General features: G+C 37.7%; 2 protein-coding genes across 7 annotated transcripts in view; both read right to left on the bottom strand.

Annotated features, from left to right (window-relative positions):
- Positions 1 to 426: 426 nt before the first annotated feature.
- On the bottom strand, positions 427 to 7105 carry LOC133520429 (uncharacterized). 5 transcript variants are annotated; one of them, XR_009799757.1, is made up of 3 exons: positions 5180 to 7098; positions 4317 to 4547; positions 427 to 1916 (listed from the first exon to the last, which is right to left on the bottom strand). XR_009799757.1 is itself a non-coding variant. In XM_061854830.1 (3 exons), exons 1-3 carry the CDS (start codon positions 6171 to 6173, stop codon positions 1797 to 1799), a joined length of 1194 nt encoding a protein of 397 aa, XP_061710814.1. In that variant the 5' UTR covers positions 6174 to 7105; the 3' UTR covers positions 427 to 1796. The 5 variants fall into 5 exon arrangements, 4 of the variants coding, with proteins under 4 accessions (XP_061710814.1, XP_061710813.1, XP_061710812.1 ...); XM_061854830.1 differs by having other exon boundaries at positions 5331 to 7105; XM_061854829.1 differs by having other exon boundaries at positions 427 to 4547; positions 5331 to 5479; positions 5774 to 7101.
- A 2939-nt stretch (positions 7106 to 10044) lies between these two features.
- LOC133520431 (forkhead box protein O) overlaps positions 10045 to 22377 on the bottom strand; it is a 113695-nt gene continuing 101362 nt past the window's right edge. Inside the window, exons 3-8 of one of the 2 annotated variants that reach the window (XM_061854833.1) lie at positions 16230 to 16412; positions 15468 to 15568; positions 13250 to 13504; positions 11857 to 12053; positions 11016 to 11203; positions 10045 to 10708 (exon numbers count right to left, since the gene is read on the bottom strand). In XM_061854833.1, the coding sequence (XP_061710817.1) occupies positions 10526 to 10708; positions 11016 to 11203; positions 11857 to 12053; positions 13250 to 13504; positions 15468 to 15568; positions 16230 to 16412 (1107 nt within the window). In that variant the 3' untranslated portion in view covers positions 10045 to 10525. Of the gene's footprint in view, positions 10709 to 11015; positions 11204 to 11856; positions 12054 to 13249; positions 13508 to 15467; positions 15569 to 16229; positions 16413 to 22377 lie in introns of both variants that reach the window. The other variant, XM_061854832.1, reaches the window with a different exon arrangement.

Here is a 22377-nt window from a genome sequence, read left to right as displayed (position 1 = left end):
AATCTAAATGAATATTTTATGTGTATAAATGGTTAAAATTATTTTGAAATAGTATTGTTGTTAATGTTTTGTTACTTTTAGTATATTTGATTAGTCTTAAGTTTATTATTGTACGTCCAAAATGGGCAAGCTGTTGGACTTTATTTTACGCACAAAAAAAAAGATAAACCTTATTGGGATCGCAGCGGAATCGAAAGAAACGTCAATTTTGACATGTCGTTTAGATATCAATCTTTTAAAGATCTTAAACGTGTCTTAATTATTCTTCGAATCGGGCCGTAAGTCCGGCTTTCGGAAAGAACTTTAGCGACAACAGATATACCTACAGTATGTAACAGAACGAAAGGCAAAGAAAGAGACCCATTGGCGGAGCCATGGTCAGGTGGAGCTGAGTGGACTGTAGGTATTTATAGTTAAAAGATGTACTAGGGAAAATAAAGATTTATTCCAGCTGAAATGGGAGCACGTTACATTTCGAAGGTATTATGAAGAGTGTTTCTATAGTAACAAAAATCAATAATGTCATAGTTTTTAAATAAAGAACATTTAGTTTATTTTTAATGTTGCTAACATTATTGCGCCTCGAGAATAAAATGAAATCCTATTAAATTAAAAGCGTATTAACATGAGCAACATTTAACATAAGTTAACAAGATATGCATAGTATACTAGAAGATAAGATAAACTTAAAGTTACATTTATGTTACGCACACGCTAAACATCATGTTATAATATTACATTTCAGTTCTATTTTACATTTACATTTTAAAGGCATGTTTAAGTTTAACATTTAATTATTAACATTTAACAAAATTAAATAGCACTAAGACCGAGCGCATATAAATCAACCCATAGCTTAGTAGATGTAAACAAAAGCTCTTTGTTTACACTAAAAATAAATACATATGTATACCTTCATAATAGTTTATAAATCTATAGGCAGTACACATATTTTTGTGATTGACCTATTATGAGTATGACCATTTGCCAAGCGTACTTCGACTGCGCGTACTATACCGTCCTTTCCTGGAAACAAGTTAGTTACCCTCGCCATGGGCCACTCGAGAGGAGGTGAATTGTCGCTACGCAGTATGACTAAACTATCAATAGCTACATTTGGCGTAACCGATTGCCATTTAGGTCGGTTTTGTAATTGATTTAAATAATGCTTACTCCAATACTTCCAGAAGGTTTGCTTCATACAGGTTATGGTAGACCAGAACCTAAGCAAATTAGTGGGTTTATTACTTACATCTTGTTCTGGGTAAGTATTTAGAGGAGCACCAGTAAGGAAATGTCCTGGAGAGAGATATGAAAAGTCTTCTGGATCATTGCTTACCGCTGTAATGGGCCGGGCATTAAGTACGCCCTCTATCTCAACAAGCACGGAATTAAGCTGTTCATAGGTGAGGAGACTTTTACCTATGACACGTTTAAGGTGGTGCTTCGCACTCTTCACTCCGCTTTCCCATATACCGCCAAACACCGGACTATAGCTAGGAATAAAATGAAATTGTATGCCCTTTTGAGCTGCGAATGAGGTCACAGTTTGTTTATGGGTTTGAGAAGCATGCAGGCGATACAACTCGGCTAATTTATTCCTTGCACCCTTGAATGTAGATGCATTATCACAATAGACCTCGCTGGGCAGGTTACGACGCGCTATGAAGCGTTTGAAGCAAGCGAGAAAGCACTCGGTCGTTAAATCACTACAGAGCTCAAGATGTATAGCCTTGGTAGTGAAACATACGAACAGAGCTATGTATCCCTTTCCAATTACTGGTTTTCTGATGCGGCTATTCTTGACTGAGACCGGCCCAGCGAAGTCGAGGCCTACCCTCTGGAACACGCGCGAGGCAGTGACGCGTGCTGCAGGCAACGAACCCATCAGCTGAGCTGCTGCAGTCGCCTTCAGTCTGAAACATATTATACACTTATGTATAATCTTTTTTACAGTACGTAAACCATCTACTATCCAGAACCTTTGCCTTAGAGAACACAAGACTAACTTTTGTCCTGCATGTAGTAAACATATATGTTCATTTCTTATAAGCAAGTTTGTTATAGGCGACTGTTTTGGCAATATTGCCGGATGCTGTGCAGCATAAGGAAGCAACGCATTTTGCAATCGACCACCAACTCGTATGATGCCTTCACCATCAAGGAAGGGAGTTAGTGGTTTTAAATTACCTTTAAGCTGCTTGCCAGATCGCAACATACTTAAGTCATCTGAAAAGAATTGAGCTTGCTCATGTTTGACTATTAACATGAGGGCCTTGTTGAGTTCGACTATAGTTAAGAAGCCTTTAAGATTCTCAGAAGTTGGTTTAACATTATTGCAAAACCTAAGGATATATGCAAGAACACGAGTCATTTTCGCTATAGTAGAGAACTTTTTTATTATTTGAAAGAGATCAGGGTCGTGCGTCGTGGTTGTAAGGCACAGAGCACTAGTATGATCAGGTTTCAGTTCTGGCAAATCGGTAGGCATGGGTGATTCTTCTGAAAAAATATAATTTTTATTATGCAGGAATATCGGGCCCCGCCACCATATGGCGTGGCCTGCGATATCTTGAGGCAAGAGACCCCTGCTGAGGCAATCCGCCGCATTGTCATTAGTGTTTACATAATGCCAATGATAGCCATCTGTCAACTCTTTGATGGCTCGGACCCTATTTGCGACGTATGTCATCAATTTTGCAACGTCTGTCTTTAGCCATGCCAGCACTATTTGACTGTCAGAGAAGAGATGGATTTCATGAATGTCTAATTTTATTGTCAGAGTGTCATGAACCCGTTTTACTAGACCAGATAAGAGCAAGCTAGCATTCAATTCAAGTCTTGCAGTACTAAGTAATTTCTTACATGGACTAATTCGAGACTTTGAACATAATAGCTCAGTACGTACATTATCATGCTCATCTATTGTGCGCAAGTACAAACAGCAGCCATAGGCCACTGACGAGGCATCAGCGAATCCAATCAGCTGATTGGCCACTGTTTGCTCTGACTTGACACAACGCGGTATGACTACTGGCTCCATCAGAGAGAGATCATCAATAGTCAGTCCATACTTTACGAATGTTATCTGGAGGAGTGGAATCCCAATTCAGATCATGAGCTGCCCATAACATTTGCATAATAACCTTTGCGCGAACGAAAACAGGACCTATTAGACCTAATGGATCGTAAAATTTGCTTATAAAGCTCAAAATGTCGCGTTTACAATCGTTTGAACTATTGTATGGCTCAGGGCGTGTGCTTTTGAAGACATCAGACTTGACATCTAGGTGAATGCCTAGCGTCTTCACAAAGGCATGATCTTTTTGGAGATCTACTTCTCCTAAGTAGTGACTTTCTTTGGGTACACTCTCTAAGACTAGCATGCAATTCGAGGCCCATTTGTGCAAGTGAAAACTTCCCAGATTGAGCATATTGACCAACAGTGATTGCGTTTGTACTAGTTCTTGTTCAGAGCTGCAAGATACTAGAATATCGTCAACATATGTGTTGTTTCTTATAGCTGACGCTGCCAATGGCATAGAATGTTCATTTCTTTCTGCAAGATCACTAAGACATTTTGTGGCTAACCAGGAACTTGGTTTCATGCCGTAAGTTACCGTGTTAAGTTGAATACACCTTATGTCATTATTTTTGGACTCTCGCCAAAGAATGTTTTGTAGTGATCGTTGAGCTGGATTTAAATTAACACAGCGGAACATTGATTTTATGTCACAAATAAAAAAGAGTTTGTCAGCTCTGAACAATATTAGTATGTCAAACAGATCTCTCTGCACCACAGGGCCATTTAGAAGCATATCATTCAAAGAAACTTTCTTATTTGTGCGCATTGAAGCGTCAAAAACACAACGGAGCTTTGTAGTCCGTGCTTCTAAGCGAATCACGGGGTGATGAGGGACAAAGTTCACAGGATCTTTAGTTAAATCATATTTATTTATGTCAATGTATTCTCCATGATTTAAATCAACATATTGATCTATAAATTTTTTGTATTCAGTGAAAAGAGCTTGATTTTTTGGCATGTGTAACCTCTTTTCTAGATTAAGAAACCTATTGAGTGCTAAGTGAAAAGATTCCCCTAACTCAGAGTTGATTTGCTCTAAAGGGACCTTGGTGGGCAGTGAGACCTCATATTTATTATCCACTAGCTTTGTGGTTTCCCTAAAAAGCTTTTCACAGTAATCTTGCTCTGGTAATTTTTCTGGAAAAATTTCAGGTACTTTTTCAGTTTCCCAAAATGCACTTAACTGTTCGCTTAAATTGTCATTGCATTTACTACAAAACAAAGATGTGACCTGATCAGAATTTCTTGCAGGTAGCTGCGTGCGGCCGGCAATGATTACGCCAAATGCTGTCTGCACAAGCGTAGGTCCTTGTGATGTAGCGGCACATGCTATTGAAGTACTCGTAGTTGCAGCACTCGAGGTTGTAATGCTCGGTGCTAAAGTACTTGCACTGCCTGCAGTCACTGTAGGCTGGAAGGTTGCTAGGTTTCCATTATTGGACTCCGGCTGTGTCAGGAGAATCTGGAAGAAGATACCAGCATCTAGCAATAAATCCACATCACCAGGCTTATTAAAGTCTTCATCGGCCAATTTGCAATTAGTAGGCAATGCAATGTGCGAGATGTCAATAGGAATTTGTGGCAGTTTTGTTGTTATTTTATCAACAACATGGCAATTGACATTTACTTTGAATGGATAAACAGCAGAATGCACATCAAGATTTATGCATTTGTCAATCGCATGCTTAGTATTCTTGATACCAGTTATTTTAGAGTTAGTGTTTTGCATTGGTAACCCCAATATGTCTGCAATCTTTTGTGTTATAAACGATGCTTGTGAACAACCGTCTAATAAAGCTTTGCAATATATAGCTAACCCTGTCCTGGTAATTAGTTTCACACGAGCAGAAGGCAAGAGTATATGCGTTAGACTCGATGTTGCAGACAAAGTTACAGGAGTAGGAGACTCGTCTTGATGCAACAAGCTGTTATGCTGTAGCTTGCACACCTCACACCGAAAATGAAATTTACATTTGCGCTTGTGTTGCAACAAACAAATTTTGCATAAGTTGTTTGCTGAAGCGAACTCGATGCGTTTTTGAGCAGAAGCTAATTTAAAACTCGGGCAACTATATATTCTGTGTGCAGACTTACAATATAAACATTGCAGCTGAGGCTGATGCGCTGACGGCTTTGCTTGTGCAGTTATAGAATGACTGACAAAGCTCTGCGAAGGCCCCTTCTGTACGTCAGTGTTCTCGAATGCTAGGGCACGTTTTTCCACGTATCCTAGGAATTCCTTTACCGTGGGTGACTCATTGTTATTTCGCTCCAGTTGAAATGCTCTGTAGGTAGGCAGGTCGATCTTCTTAGATAGGATGCAAATGATTATGGCATCCCACTTATCTACAGGCTCACCCAAGTTTCGCAGAGCAGCAAGATGCTGTTTTACAACTGAAATAAAATTTCGTAAATTAGTGACATTAGATCGCGTGATTGTAGGCATATCTAGCAGTGTATTTATATGTTCTTGGGTAATTCGAACTTTATTATCGTATCGTTCTTTCAGCAAGCACAATGCTTCTGGGTAGCTGTTGTCTTCTAATGGTAGATTTTTTATTAAATCGAGCGGTTCATCGCTTAAAAAACCTTTAAGATAATATAGCTTTTGCACTGCTGAAAAAGAAGTACACTTATCGATCATGGCTGTGAACATGTTTATAAATTCGTAATATTCTGTGTATTTACCTGTGAATGTTTTTATCACGATCCGAGGCAGTTTGAGGTTCTCCGACTTTACACTTACTCCAGTTGCGCTGCTGCTTGTGGCGTTCACTTGAGGATTGTCCCTTTGGCGGATAACATTTATGATGCTATCTAGCTGCGCTACCAACAAAATGTAGTTATCTTCCACCTCCTCGTCATCGCTGGCGAGGGTAGCTGGTGGGGAAGAAAAAAGCGAGGCAACCTTGCTAGTAAGGCGTTCGTAGTCAGAAAAGGCATCTAAAAGTCTAGCCCTTTTTACTGTAACTAATTCTATCGGTGAATTTATGAGCGCTTCGCGGTCAAGGCTGTTTTTCAAGCGCGTGATAGAGGCTTTAGCGCGACCTCGCGCCGCTATGGCTTCTTTCTGTTCAGCCTCTGACATTTTTACGATTACAATTTTGTATAAAATGCCTTAAACAATCACTAATACACTTAAATATTACAATTTCACACTACTGGAATACACCAATACACAACTAATTTACTAAATATGTTTTACGGTAAAGAAATTAAATAGTTCAAACACGAAACGAATAATGGCGTCGTCACGTCAGTGGCTGTGAGTTGAAGCGCAGTGTGTTGCGTTCTCGGCGTTCACGTACGGCGCTGCGATTGGTCGAGGAGCTAGTCGCACTCGATGACTGCGCAATGCTGCCGCCCGCACGAGCACGAAGGGATGCGTTCAAGATTGCACGTTTACCACAATGTAGACGAAACGATTTAAATGTTGCTTGCACGCGCTTTCATGATAGCGCTAGTTGGTGCATCATTGCGTTATATGAATCTTGCGTTTTTCTTCGTATTGCGCCGCTCAGTCTTGCAAGACGACGAAAGAAAAAACGATATATTACAATTCTTCTTCTTTAATTGCGCCGTTGGCGAGAAAAAATGTATTACTGCATTCTTTATCCTTTTATATAGCGCCGCTCGGCTCTTCATTCAAGTCGACGAGATAAAGAATGATTTCTGACCTTCAATGTAATTTACTGCGTGATTCCATCTTCGGCGCTGATCTTTTCCGTTGAAGGACCATATGGCGGAGCCTTGAATCTTGCGTTTTTCTTCGTATTGCGCCGCTCAGCCTTGCAAGACGGCGAAAGAAAAAAACGATAATATTACATTTCTTCTTCTTTAATTGCGCCGTCGGCGAGAAGAAATGTATTAGGAAAATAAAGATTTATTCCAGCTGAAATAATGGGAGCACGTTACATTTCGAAGGTATTATGAAGAGTGTTTCTATAGTAACAAAAATCAATAATGTCATAGTTTTTAAATAAAGAACATTTAGTTTATTTTTAATGTTGCTAACAATGTTTAGGTCATACTGAGCAACCTCGAAATCGCGAAATTAAATTGACTATCCTATGGGAAATTTAAACATCAGACCAGCAAAATGTATGAAACAGACGAATTGTCCCATAGTAAAAGTTGGTCAGTGTGAACGCATAAGAAAAAGGTTATTTGCTGTTTTAAATAAAGTAATAGCGTTGGACATAGATACTAACAAAACGTTATCCGATCCAATTTCAATACGCGTTAGTGTAAGAGAACAGACCCACTGAAATTCCGAAATTTGAAATCTATAGATATATCATTTTTTTGGAGAGGAGAAGTTAAATAGCCTGTTAATGGAAGTGAAAATCACGTTTCGTTAAAAAAGAATAAGCAAATTATCCCCGCCATTAACTTCACGGCGTTGTCCATAATCTGTAAAAATTAACAAGAAAATAGCACCGTACCCACCGTCTGCTAAAGACATTCTTTTTAACCCTAAAAAACAAGTCATTACTGGAGGGAGTAATCTAGCGTTGTGCTTTCGCATTTTTTCGTGGGATTCCATTATTTCTCGATCGGTCTCGAACCGCCCGAGCTAAAAATGAATGAATGAGTGAACGAGTGAATGGGAATGATATGATTAATTACCGGGGCCCCTCATTAGCGCGCAAATAGGTCCGTTCATTGGTGAAATTGAATCACGAGCTCGCGGACCACGTTCAATCACAATCTAATTATAAATAATGTGAATTGAAGAATGAACGGGGATTTTATTTTAAAGTTTTGCGCGCAAATTTTATACCGTTTTGTTTATTGAATGAATGGTTTTGAGCTTATAGTGAATACGTGTTTTTATATGCTAACTAAAATAGATTTGTTTATTTGTGTTAGTAAAAAAAAAAATTGAACAGTAAAAAATTTTTTTAATAACATTTCAAAAATCTTTTATTATTGTATCGAAATATTTAAACATTTCTAGACAAAAATAAAAATACCAACCGAAATTTTAGATTTCTTTCCCATATATTTATTATCATAATATAATAAAATCGAATAAAATAAGAATTGACATTTGTTCCACCACTGCTTCACTAAAAAAACTGGTTGCGAAATTATTCACAAAACAATATCAAGCGCCAGTAACCGTCGACGCCGTGCGTACATTTTTTCTCACTATATCTTTTCATAAATAAAGCACATATCACGTCTCATAATCCGCGTACAAAGAAACGCGAATGTGAGTGACGTACTTATCTTTTGTAATACCTAAAGTCGTAAACCCGAATGAGGAGATCTCGCCATCAGATTTTAAGGTCCTGCCAATTCTGGCAGCGACTTTTCTCGGCTCATTGGCTTCAAAAGAATTCCTGAAAATAAAATATTCGTCGTGTCGGAGATATTTGGTTTTATGCGTTTCCTTTATCTTTGCTAAGAGCCTTATCTGTCAGATATGGCATGCAAAGTGCTGCTTGGAATTAATTTAGGAACTGGCATTTAGTGCAAATTTTAGTGAAGAATCTGCTGATGGCAGTATGGAGAGGTCACTTTGCCAAAAGTAGAGGGGTATTATTATTTGCATTGCAATTGCTAATGATTTTATGAGATCGGTAATCGAATGGAAAGTTTTTATTTTTAAGCTAGATACTTTGATATTAGGAGCTACCTTTCGGTATGAACAAATCATCAGGGTATTCTACGTTTGTGCTATATGCTACTCACGTTGGTTTGCTGCAGAGATAAATGAAACAAAACATTTTTTTTTCATTTAGCCAAATATGTTTCCTATTTAGAGTACTATACAAATATTTTGAATATAGTGGTAATCATGAAATAAAAGAATTTTTATTATTGCCATATCCGTTTTTGATGAGTAAATGTTAAACGTACAATGTATGATATGACACAAAGTTTTGGATATGTCACAATTTTCGTGATAATTTTCTGTTAACAGAGTGTAAATTATCCTATAAAATACGTATATGGCACAACATGTTTGAAAAATATATATTTTCAAAACCGATTAGTGTCAATTATAGTATATTTTTTGCTATTTTAGGAATCCTTAAAAAAATATTATGCTCATGAATGGATATGGCACAAACGTATTCTGAGCTGACGATTTGTTAAATGAGAGTTAGGTTATAAAAAATATATAAGTACATTTTTTTTCCTAGCCTAGTTTAGTGTCCCACTGCTGGGCAAAGGCCTTCCCTCAATTTCTCCACTCGACCCTGCCATTGGCATATATTAAATGAAAAAATTGCTTTACCTATTTGATGGTGTACCTACTCTGCAAATGTTTTAAATACTCGTTTGGGTTTGGCGCTAAGGTTTTCGCAGAAAACTCGAAATAATATAAGACTTGGCGTCCCTAAATAGACGAATGAGGTCGAGTTTATGCCGATTTTATGAAACGATACAAAATTTAGCTGTATTGTAAGCGTTCGATGTTGAAACGGTAGAATCGCTTGTACTTCTAAAATAATGTTAAAAGCGTGCAAACTTTGTTTTAAAAACGGATTGCCAGAGCGTAGCGTTTAACAGGGGGATCCTTATGTATGTATGTTTATTTAAATTTTGTATTACTTAAATTCATCTTTATAGCAGTCGCTATCTGCCGTAGTCCGCTTTCTGTAAACTCCGTTTATATAATAACGGAAAACCTTTGTGGATGTTCTTTACGTATTATTAGCTCTAAACGTAGCAACGTGAACTAAATGTTGAAGAAAGTAGCGAGAAGCGATACCGACGAGCAAGTTATTGGACTCTGTTGTGGGTAGAACTATCACCGAAGAACTTCTGTAGATTATCGCTGAAATACCGGAAATTTATTGCTAGCTAAAATAAATAAATACTACTTTGTTCTCATTTTTCTATTCAATAAGGGAAAATACTTTGTTCTCAGTCTTACTTTTCCTTATTTGCACTATTGAGTGCACTTATCCAATTAGAGAGCAATCTCCCTAAGAAAGGGTTATAAAGAAGGAAAGGAAAGAAGAAGGAAAGGAAAGGTTTTTGGGGGAAGGGGTTAGGGAGATTGCTCCCTATTTGGATAAATGTTAATACTTAGGGTAGACCTTTTCTGGTGAGTTAAACAAAGAAATAGTTAGTTACCTCTGTTTGGTGTCGGTGTCGACGATACAGGATCGAACCTGCGTCCCCTCCTGGTCCAAGCGACTACCCGGATTACAATACCCTATCTATATCACAAGCTTCCACCTAGCTTAACACTAAAGCCTACTACCACTAATACAATTGACACTTCAACAACGAGCGGTAACGGTCCACTTATTACACTAAACAATAAAATTCTAACATTAGTTAACATGACAATAGAACAAAAAATCTTGACTTTAATGCCGAAGTAACAAAAATCGAACTTAATAGGAAATTAACTCAGATAACAACCTCTGGTAGTCAATAAGTAGGTAACTGTCCGTGTAGTCGTTTTTGAGGTTTTCAGTGGACCCAGGAGGGGGTCGCGGAGTAGGGCGTGCGGGGCGCGCCGCCGCCGGACAGCGTGGTGGGCACGGGCGGCGCGGGCGCCGCGAACTGGCTGTCGGCCTCGGCGGCCATGGCCTGCTGCTGCTGCGGGAAGTTGAAGTCCAACGAGCCGTCCATGCTGAGCTCGTGCTTTATCACCTATGGACCAAAAGGGTGATTAGTGTATGTCGCCAGCATTGCCATAGAATCCGGCCACGATAAGTTCTCATGTCAAGTGCAACGTCAAGTATGGCGCTCGTATATTTTACTAGAAATTTAGCTGTCGCTTTTACACTATCTGGCAGTGACTGTGGAGCCCATGGATCAAAACTTAGTACTTATGAAAAATGACAACAAAAATTTGGTAGCAAAATTTGAATCCATAGTACCTAATAGAAAAGAGATTTAAAATTGTTTTGTTTGAAATTGAACGTAACGGTTTTCTTACAGATATTGGCTGAGATACCTCATTAACATCACAGTCAAAGCTGTGCTCCAGTGACTCAATGTTGAGGTTGAGGTCCTCAACGAGCCCCGTGTTAAGCGCGCCCATGATCTGCCCCATAACGGTGGTGGGCATGGCCGTCTGCACCATCATACCACCGTTCATCAACGCCGCGTCCGACGTCGTTACCATCTGCGTTTGGCTGTTTTCTGTAGACAAAAATGTACGATATACAAACATAAAGTCAACAAGCAGGGTAATTAAATACAACAGTGTAAAGTCAATATAGTCAAACCACGCTATGTTTGATTTAACGTGTTCGGAATTTTGATATACCAAAAAAAAAATTTTGGTACAAGATTTCATCGTTGACTATACTTTTCTTTTCACATGCAACTAATACTCATCGAGACTCTTCTATCAACCTTAAACACAATTAGTTTGCGTTGTTTTATCATCAGATCAGCTCGATGGTACCATAATATTGCATTGTCATCCGACTTACATATGAATTGCAAGATTTGATTACAGATCTGCCACTGATGATCTGCGAGCTTCCACCACTTCGGGGCTGTCGCTTTTAAGTTTTAACTCGTCGTTTAGGTTTTTTTTATAGTGAATCCGCAAACAGGGTTAGCACGGGATGAATCCTGTTTGATTCTAGGATAAGGTTGGTACTGGTAAGGGTGAGGTTGAATCATCGCTAGGTTAGTCCATCACATACCTAGAGGAGCATCAGCTGGATTATGAATCATTCACCCCAATAGAGAAACAATAAACAGTATACTTGCTTTGAAATTCATCCATTCATTTTACCCCGAACAATTAATGTTCCGATGTCATCCTCTCCTTGAAAATCTACCTGTATGCATAATATCAGCAGGATCAGCGGGCGGCGGCGGCCTGACGAAGTGGTCGAGCGCATGCGGATGCGTGGGATGCGCCGGGTGCGCGGGATGGCTGAACATCGACGCGCACGCGCAGCCGCCGTGCAGGTGCTGCGGGCACGAGTACGAGTAGCGGTAGCCGGTCGATGATGATGACGTTGTTGGCACGTACCTGCGGGGTTGGGGGTTAGTTATCTTGGAACTAATATAAAGTAAACTTTTCGACTTGGGCTGGTGGAAGAAAAAAGTTTACCTGATATTAGCGTGATTATGATAGTCGTGGTCGTACTGGTCGTAGTATTCGTTTGATTTACAAGAGCTGGTGGTTAACTATCATGCTCGGTAATAGAAAATACTTTGTAATAACCACTATCAATATTTTGCGATTATTTTCCGAGCTGATAACCTATTTCCAGGGGATCACGCAAAAATTCCGATGAAGTTTTTCCAAATATTTTTAATGTTGAAACGCTTCTGTGAAAAAAATCTTAAATATTAACTTGTCACAAACTAAATTCTACTTGGTGCTAATAACCTCTAGGTTCAGGTAGTTTAAGCTATAAGAACCGCTTCTACAAAGAACAGATTTCAACTCATTTTAATAGGCAAGCAACATAAAAACTACAAAACAAAATCTGTTCTCGCTCAAGCGTACTAAATCTATCTTAATCCTAGGGCATTTTAAAGTCGAAACATTCTCAAGTACAAAAAGTTACAAGTGTTCGAGATTCTGGGTTGAAATTACTCAAGATTGAAGATGTAAAAATAGTGCGTCACACATATCTTAAAATGTTAACGTTGACCATATATTATTCATATCGTTCTTATACGTTAACCTTTACGTTTGTATGTTTGTTGTTAGGTAGAGCTAATATCAGGTGCACTTTACGGATTGGCGCAGTGAAAAAGTTCACCTGATATGATCCTTTTTACTTTCAAAACTAACTATGTGGCGTGACGCACTATTTTTTACATTTTCACAAGTTACGAAGAATTTTTAGGCCAAAATCAAGACGAAATAGAGATATGTACCACAAATAGCCTGTTAGACTGTTACATATTATACTTTAATAGAGTTACATCCAAATAGATGCCAAGCTAAGACTTATTATCATTAACTTTTATATTTCTGTCTGTTAATGTTCTCTTTTATAACGATATATTTTAAGTTGGAAATTATTTATTATATATATATTTTTTTATATAACCTTCTGAGACCTTTTTTGAAATCATCGTAATTAGGTTAAAGATACCTAGTTTAATGATTGAAAACAATTTTTGCAAAAATACATTAGCCCTAATAAAAATATGGGCCAAAAATTTTGTAGGGTCAGTGTATTTCCCTGAGATTGCTTCGTCTATGCTTACGTGTTTAGGAATGGATCGGCTCCCTGCAACTTCATCGAGTCAGCCAGCGACCCCGCCAGCTCGGCCGCCGGAGCATATTCTTGGAAATCCGTGTTCGTATAGTCCGTCCCGTAGTCGGTATTCGCCGCGTAGTCCACCCAGTCCGGCTCCTGAGCGATGAGCGACGGGATCGGCGACAGGCGTCCGACGGACGACGCGTTGGACGACGCGCGCTGCCGGAACGTGTCTGCGTTCGCTGGCGACAGCTGGAAATTGCTGCTACGCGCAAGCGAACAAGCGTCAAATAAATGGTTTGAAGGAAAACTTTGGATAGTGCAGTATCAGTACTAGAAAAGACAAGTTAGTTCTAGATGTAGTAATTTTTACCCATATCTTTATAAGAAATGTTATGTTTAAATATTTCTATAGCACGATTTTAAGGCTCAAACGGCATGATGGATTTGATCACGTAGACTATCTCTATCTCCTATCATATTTTTGTAATCAATTGGGCTTTTCAAAAGTGAAGTTTTGATTGGTGCTTGTCTTTTTTGTACTGGCGTCATTATCCAAAATTTTGTGCAAATAATCAAAATATTCAGCAGAAAAAAACCTTAATGCTAAGTAAACTGTATAACTAAATAATATCTAGGGGAAGAGAAAACATGCAAATCTAATGCCTAAATCGCCCTCTAACATATAAATAAAAATCATAACGGTAAATGAAGCGATCACTATAAAAGGATTCAATGGTCAGCGCGGAGATACGATTATTGGTATTTCTGATGACAATATAACGTAAGAAATGTGCTTCGGCCGTTGTCGAGCATAGTGTTGGTAAACAGTCGAGTCTCTGGAGTCCTTTGAGACTCGAATTGGAGTCAAGCCAAAAAACCGGCCAAGTGCGAGTCGGACTCGCGGACTCGCGCACCGAGGGTTCCGTACAAACCTGTAGGTATATATTATTATATGATGTAACTGAAAATTCACGTTTTTCGCAATTTTTCCTTTATTTGTGCTATAAGACGTTACTTCGTACCAAATTTCAAGAATCTGAGTTTACGGGAAGTACCCTGTAGGTTTTGATTCCCTTGAGTGTCGCAAATTTGCGGCATAAGCGGCTGTATCTTTTGATTGCGTTGGCTTAGAAGTTTGATTTTTTCACAGCTCCAAGGGACAGTAGACCTGAGTATTTGATATAAATTCCAGCTTGATACCTCCACGTGTTCTTGAGAAAAAGGGTCTTGACAGACAGACGGACGGATGGACAACAAAGTGATCTTATAAGGGTTCCGTTTTTTCCTTTCGAGGTACGGAACCTTAAAAAACATTAAAACTTGAGTCTTCTGTTCTCTCACTACCGTTAAAAGAGACTTCAGAAATTTTTAAGGCACGTTGTGTCGTAACAATTTAATTCAACAATTCTTAAGTGAGATTTACGCAAAGTTGTTTGGTTGAGACATTTTTTTTTATCCTATTTAGGTAGACTTAATAAAGAACGAATTATGAAGCACTTTGACTTTGGCTCGACTCGGTACCTAAAAACACCGCCGCAAAGCCTCAGAACGCGCAGTTTCGTGAAAATGAGTCGAATTCTTCAAATGTAGACTCGTAAGACTCTAGTTTTTACCAACTCTAGCTGAGAACCAACGAACAAAGACCATCCAAAATAACTGTAGATTATCCTCACTATCCGATATTCGGCAATAAAAAGGTTAAATATTGGCGAAATGACGAGATCCAACGTCCAAATAACTCATCATCTAATGGTTGTGCATGATTTAAAACCTTTTATCATAAAGTAGCAGAGTTGCTATAACTCAGTTTTATTGGCTTGGTCAACGCTTTATGCCGATGGTTTTATTATAAAGTGTATGTTTCGTGCGTGCCTCACTTTGTATCTAGCAGTAATAAAATTTCAATATTTCGAACTGGGTGCCGTTTAATAAAATATGGCGTCGCGTCGAGATTTTGGCAGGGTTTGGAAAGCTTTGCCCGTGTAGGTAAATTGTTATGCTTTTCTGTCAAATTAGTATCACAACTATGTTGTTAAAGTGCATCGTGCTCTTTTATTGGCTCCACGCCACGACTGTTCCAGTTCCCGTCATATCTATGACTATTATCTGATTCTGAAATCTCGTAACTAAGTCTAATAGCCGCTACCTATGTTCCAATGATAAAATCTATAATAATACTTCTAAAATAAGCAGGAAAATATAGTTATTTAATCTTTACGTACCTGTGCATTGGTGATTCTGGGAATATGTCGAGACTTTCAGAGATGGAACTGCTGGGGCTGGGAGTGGCGTCAGCTGTGGCGCCATTTCTTAATGCCTCCGCCTGTAAGAATAGCACATTTTATTAATAAGCACTAAAATATCCTACATTTTCAGGTTTGTGAATTAAAAATAACTCTAACAAGTAGCAACGCGTGAGCTTTTCATAAAAAAAGTCCGGTGGTAACATTTTGAAATAAACGGTAATCATTATTTGCTTGAAGTGAACGATAAAAACATTTGCTTAATGATCTTATTAGTGTCAAAACAGATAAAATCTTTTTTTTTGACGTGAAATTCATAATATTATGAATAAATGACTATGACTATGACTTTAGTAACTAGGTTAACTTGGTTTAAAAATAGCGTCACTTGGTTAACCACAAGGTAAGGAAACTGGCTATTGTACATTGGATCATTAGTTCTTCAGAGTGGATTCATGTAGGACTTCGTTATTTCTAATCTTAATTCCATAAACCGGTAGGTACGTACTTTATAAAGTTACAAGCAACAGTTTTGGAATGATGACTTACAAGGGCATTTCAATTGCGACATCGACACTGTTAACTGACAATTCGCAATTTTTTTGCAAATACATACCTTATACCATACCATATAAACAATGGCATCCGGGACAATGATCCACCAGGACGACTAGTCCGCTGCCAGGAATATATGTCCCAGGCAGTGGAAGGAAGTTTCTTGTAACTTATAAGGATACGTACCTTCTTCTTCACCCTCCCTCTTCTCTTCTCAAACTTCGACGTCTCCATGGACGCCGCCCGTCTCCGGACAGACTTGCCCGGCTTGGCATCTGGGTTGATCATCCACCAGGACGATTTGCCCGTGCCCTCGTTCTGCACCCGCATGAACCGGTTGTGCAGCGACAGGTTATGCCGGATCGAATTCTGCAATAGACATGCGTTTATGTAAAAATGGTCATATAAATTCGAATCACTAGGCATATTCAATAGTGTTGGCAAGATCTGTCTTACATTTAATTCAACTTAACACACTTTAGTCATTTAATAGGCGGTTTAAGTTCTTGTTTAAAATTCGTGTCGCCTCTCTAGAGAACACTTACGTTTTTATATTTGAGAAATATGAAACTTTAAATGTCTCGATGGAGTCTTTATTACCTTTTTTTAGACTAAAAATAACTGCGCTCGTTACTAAAAATAACGCAAGAAGTATGAGTGTTATACGCAGTAACACATAAGACTCGAGTCCTTACTAACCCTAGTAGGTACAAAAAACGTGAAGCTCTGCGCAGTGCGCATATTAATGCGGCGAAGTATCAGCGCATTACTATGTTGTAGTGGCAGTGTAGTCAAATAGCTCGCTGAGGTAAAGGAGGCTATAAATAGCCGACCATAAAGCGAGCGAATCGGCAGGTCGGACATATCCGGGCGACCACTTTTGCTAACCACAAAAATTCTATTTTAATTCTCGCTACCGTTAAAAGTTAGTGCAATAACGTGTCCTATCTCACACCGGCAATAAAATCTCACAACTTTTTCCCGTCGAAGGAATAAAAGCGACCGCAGCAACGAATGAAGTTTAGCAATAAAGGAGTCCATAAATAATTTTCTGCGTGCCCTGTGAGAACTGCCACTTACCGGTATCGTTTCGTCTTATGTAAATATGTGAAGTTTTTCTTCTAAATCATAGGAAATTCGTGTCCTTCTGTCTCGTAAGAAACGTTTCAATTTTCTTTTATCTCTTTCTCTGCAGTTTTATTTTATGAATTTTGAATTTTATTTCAATAACAAAGTATATTTCACAAACATATTGCGAAATTAAATGCTATTAAAAAAGGATAACAAAAAAGGACAATGTAATATCTTGTATTTTTCCTGCCATCGTTCACGAGTTATTTAGCAGTGACGACATACCCAAGTCCGGATCCACGATGCATACATTCTGGTTACCACTATAGCTTATGTAAATCACTTTGATTTTCTCGCAGTGTGCCATGGAAATGTTCAGTATGAGGAGCGTTATGCAAAAATATGAAATACGCGAGAGCGCCGATTCATTTTTACCGCAGTAAGAGACTGTTATGGATCTAATATCTTTAAGGGTATACGTTCAGATTTTCCGAAGCTATAATACAGTTTGTGTTTGAGACATTAACTCCGTAAAATGTGGCCATGTCCCCACTCTTCTATGTCGTCGTAGATTATACGGCGTCCTCATTTGAGACATTTTTTATCCCCAACCGATTGGAATTTCAAACGATGTCGCATGAATATGATGGTGTTCTGGTGTAAAGTACAATTTTAAACAAGGTAGCCTCGATTTTACGAGTACTAAGACTTTTTCAAGTAGCAACAGGTATTTTATACACACCCTAGAAATAACTTAAACATAATATGATTTGTTTCTATGGTTATACAACTTAACGAACTTCCTGAAGGATCTAAAGAGTCCTACGTTACTATATTGATATTTTAACATCATGTCATTAGAGTATGATATTAAAATGAACCTACGCAGTTAGTTTATCGCATACGAAGGACTCGAAACTGAATTATAAATGAAACATCATCCGGCGAGTTAATGTATGTGCAACAATTGGACGAGTATAAATCCAGCAAAATGTGGACAAGTCCGGCGATTTATCAAGTGTGAAAACACACGCAACAAATGGCCTGTCGACGGGCTGATGGATATGTCGCCAGGAGACCCTACCAGGCGCTTAACGCGATACGTCCACAAGTCATGTCGCGGATATGTTACTTGACAGCCTGACTTACTCGTACCTATTAAATTATCACTTTAAAATTTATAATAATGTCAGAGTATAAGTACAATTTTACTGAGCAAAGAAAACTGAACTAGAAGAAACGCATCGTTAATTAACTAAGATATTAAAAAAAGAAGACTACGTTACGAGTTTAATCAGTAGATATAAAATAAAAACTAAACAAAATAAATAAATAAATTGGGGTACGGGTCTGCCAATGACAAAAGTTGTATTGATTGAATAGAGAAAAAATAATAAATTGATTTGGAAATAATGAGGAGAATGGAGGTGCTCTGCAGTCATCGTGATTTTTGCTTGAAGTTTCGAGATTCTAAAATTGGAAATGGGTCAATAGAATAATCTCTAATATATACAAACTGATAACACAACCACCAACGGACTAGACTACCTAGCGTAGCTAATATTATAAATATAGCCGAAATAAATTTTCTCCGTTGTAATCTGTTGAAAATACGGGAAAAAGCAATAAATATCTCTATTAGGTCCTTTTGTTTAATGCAGTTTCAGCATTCGCCGGGTTACCCTGAATATCCGAATTATTTATTGTCTCCGATAGATTATGAAGACTCGTAGTAGCGCTCGGGAAAAATGACTATCGGCCCACACACTACGAAAATGTACTGTAATACACTATCTAAAGTAATTGGTTGATTTCATCAGTTTTTTTAACACCCCAATCTCTGATGGACTTTCAGATTAGTTGAATCAATAAGTAAAAGGCTAAGAATAGAGCTCATTAACTACTGGTACTCCGGATAAAAAAATGAGAAAATAAAGAAGAAACTGTATTGACGTCACAATTGCGTCAATCTCCCTTTTCGGTTTGATTTTTATAAAAACATGATACGGGTACAATGGCTTGTCGTTTTTTAATCATCCTAGAGAAAGTTTATCTTTGAAATCAAAGGCCAAATGAAAATCAAACTATGCAAAAGGGAATATAGTTAAAGAAAAAAAATTCATTTACCGCCATATATTCATTTTCTACTTAAAACGAATTAAAAGATAAACTGTACGTCAATGGTTTAAGAATATAATTATGTCAGTATTAGAGTTATTTTTGGTTGTGTCCGTTTTTTTCATATATTTAATCTTTTGCGTAGGATTTATAGTACCTATGTGAAATATCCCAATTAAGATAAATAGTTACTTACTATATATTCTCACAATATTGCTGACTCGCACTAAGGTTAATCGATTTTTCTGCCTCCGCGGCATCACGTACGTAATACGTAGGCTTGTAATTTACCTGTTTTCTTTTTTCGGTGTATACATTACGGTTTCGGCCGTATTTCAGCATGCTCTGGTGGAGATTGAGCGGGCTCAATGCCGTGTTTTATGCGGACGAATCAAGAAATCATGAATTTCATGACATGGCTTAGACGTGCCGGAGCTAACAATGATTGACGGTTGGAGAATATAGGGTAATTAGAAATTGGAAATTACAATCAGAGAATTATAACTAAACCATAATAAGCGAACCCTGGAAAAAAGAAATCAAAATAATATACTGTATAATACAAAAAAAAAACCTGTCGGCATGAACATCATAGTTTTTAATGTAATTAATAATTGTATAGTTATAGTAGGAATTAATGAAATTATGTGGAATCCATCACTTTTGAATTTAAATTACGATTGAAATATCCTAGCAATCCTTTGGAATCACGACTGCTATTAATTGTGCGTACTAATGAATCCCAAACTATGTCAAAGAATGTTAACAAGGTTAACCGTCTATCATATCGGTTCGCCCGCGTTTTGTCTACGGCAGGATCCGCGGCGCCAGCCAGACCCTTACAGGGTGAATTAACCGTCTCCTCGGCTCCCCTTAAATGCCCCGTCGACTTAAATTTTGTCGAATTTCTACTCTTTGCAAAGTAGGGCGAGATGTAGTAGGCTAGTTTTTGGTGTGAAGTGTCGTTGCTGTGTTTTATGGAGTTGTTTGAGTACAGTTTTTAAGGTTTTCTCTACGAAGAAGATGGTGGTTTTATTATACCTTCTTTAGTATAAAAAGTATGGACCTAGTTAAACATAGTTTCGTTTATATCATATTATGTATTTAGTTTCATTGAAAATTTGAGTGTTGAGAATACTTAATTTCTCCTTTACGTTGGTATATTTGTCAGTAATAAAAATTAAAAACAATTTCCGTATCCTGTGTAATGTAGTGGGGTGGGTCTAATAATTATAATTACAGACCTTTCCTGTTAGTATGACAATGTGTAAGATGCAAGGAAAACAAAGTGTCAATGAATTTAACTTACAACACTTCTTTTCAGAAATATAAGAAGACATATAATATTCGTACAGTCAAGTGTAAAAATATGGTTCCAAGCAACTTAGTCAAAAATATGTCCCATAGCTCGTAATTCGTCGACATAAGAGCTATGGGGCATATTTTTGAACAACTTGTGTATACCTATATGTTTACACTTGACTAAACCTACCTACTTGGTAAAAAAATGTCTTAAGACTGCACCTAAGGAACTGTGATTCCAAAGTTAACGCACTGTATACATCATCCACTGTTCTACGATATCATGTTACGCAATACTCAGCGAATTGAATTATGATTTTGGCATTTTATGGCCTCAGGGCCTCACGGCTTCAGAGGCAACGCCGCGGATTGACGATTCCCAGCGGCTAATCGACATTGCCGATTAATATTTCTGGGATCTCCATTTTACACATATCCAACTTATAGGGTGTTTTATTGAACCTATTTCGATAATATCTTGACAATTATGAATCATTAGGTTCCTCTTTTAATTCGGAGGGAAATTAAAGACCCGGTACTATATCGTCTTTTGAGCGTCGGCAAAACGTTTCATCGAGCAGCAGCTATAGACTTGAATAGTCGCCGACGCTCGGAGACACTAGTGTGGGGTATCTAAAATGGATCCAATAATTTATTTGACAAAAAAATATTGAAAAAATGAAAATGGCTTAAAATTATTGTATATTTTACTTTATGGTAATTGTTAGTGTATTTAATTTTATTTTCCTTGTTACTAAGACAGAAGATGAAAGGTTTAACATACAACTGTCTGTAGGTACTAAAGGTAAACGCATTGTAACATTTAATAATGTCGTGCGTATGAAAAACAAATATAATATTTATATCTTTAATAAAATAAATTAAGCGATATGCTATTTTATTTCTGTGCATGTACGTGGTGAGTTATTTGAATTTAAAACATTATATACCAAATGACAATTCGATAGAGTTAAGACATGAATCGCCTTGGGAGCGTCTGAAACGCGGAGCGGTCGCGCAACCGAAGGTTTCTGAATTATTCACGAGTGAGTCAGGGTGTCACAGTTAGTATTGAGTTATATACTTACGTTACTTTAATTTTATAGCACTACTAAAATGTAAGAAGCTAAAATATTTAGAAATTGACGACCACGCTAACTTTGTCCAAACTAGGCAGTAAGAATGTAATAAATTTCGGTATAAGCTCGATACTTGACGCAGCTGCACTTGTCAGGAAAACTTAGCGTGGTCCGACTCTAGTACAGTAAGTTGATTAATATAGTATAATTATGTTTGGATGTAACTTTAAAGTGTGTTTCAACTTATATTTAAGTTTAACTCCTTCATATAATGAGGGGAGACACAATATCTGCCCAGAAGTTTGGTGAAGATGATCGAACAATATTTAAAAAAATTAGAGGTACTAATGTGTTTAGAAAAATATGATTTAACAAGCATTTATTACACGATACAAAAGTACAACAACCTTTAGTTTTTTGTTCCATCCTGTGTTAAAAAGAAAATGCGTCACATGTCATATAAATGCGCATACAAAAATTCAGTACGATTGATAGGTGCCATGAATGAAATTGCGTCGCTTAAACTGTACGTTCTCATACTGAACTGAGGTTTTATGGACAACTTTACATGTACAAAAAACATACAACTTCCCAATACAATATACTAAAAAACACTGAAATGTTAAGGATTCCAGTTCCAAAGCGAATTAAGAGATATTCAATCGCCCAGTCTATCAAATTCCCATCAAGTGTCAATTCTATCAATAAATCACAATCGGAATAGAAATTGGAGCCATTCCGAAAATCCTCGAGGTGTTAAATCA

This window comes from Cydia pomonella, chromosome 8, assembly GCF_033807575.1.
Source record: "Cydia pomonella isolate Wapato2018A chromosome 8, ilCydPomo1, whole genome shotgun sequence".
Taxonomy (NCBI): Eukaryota; Metazoa; Arthropoda; class Insecta; order Lepidoptera; family Tortricidae; genus Cydia; species Cydia pomonella.
This window is presented reverse-complemented; position numbering and strand designations above follow the sequence as displayed.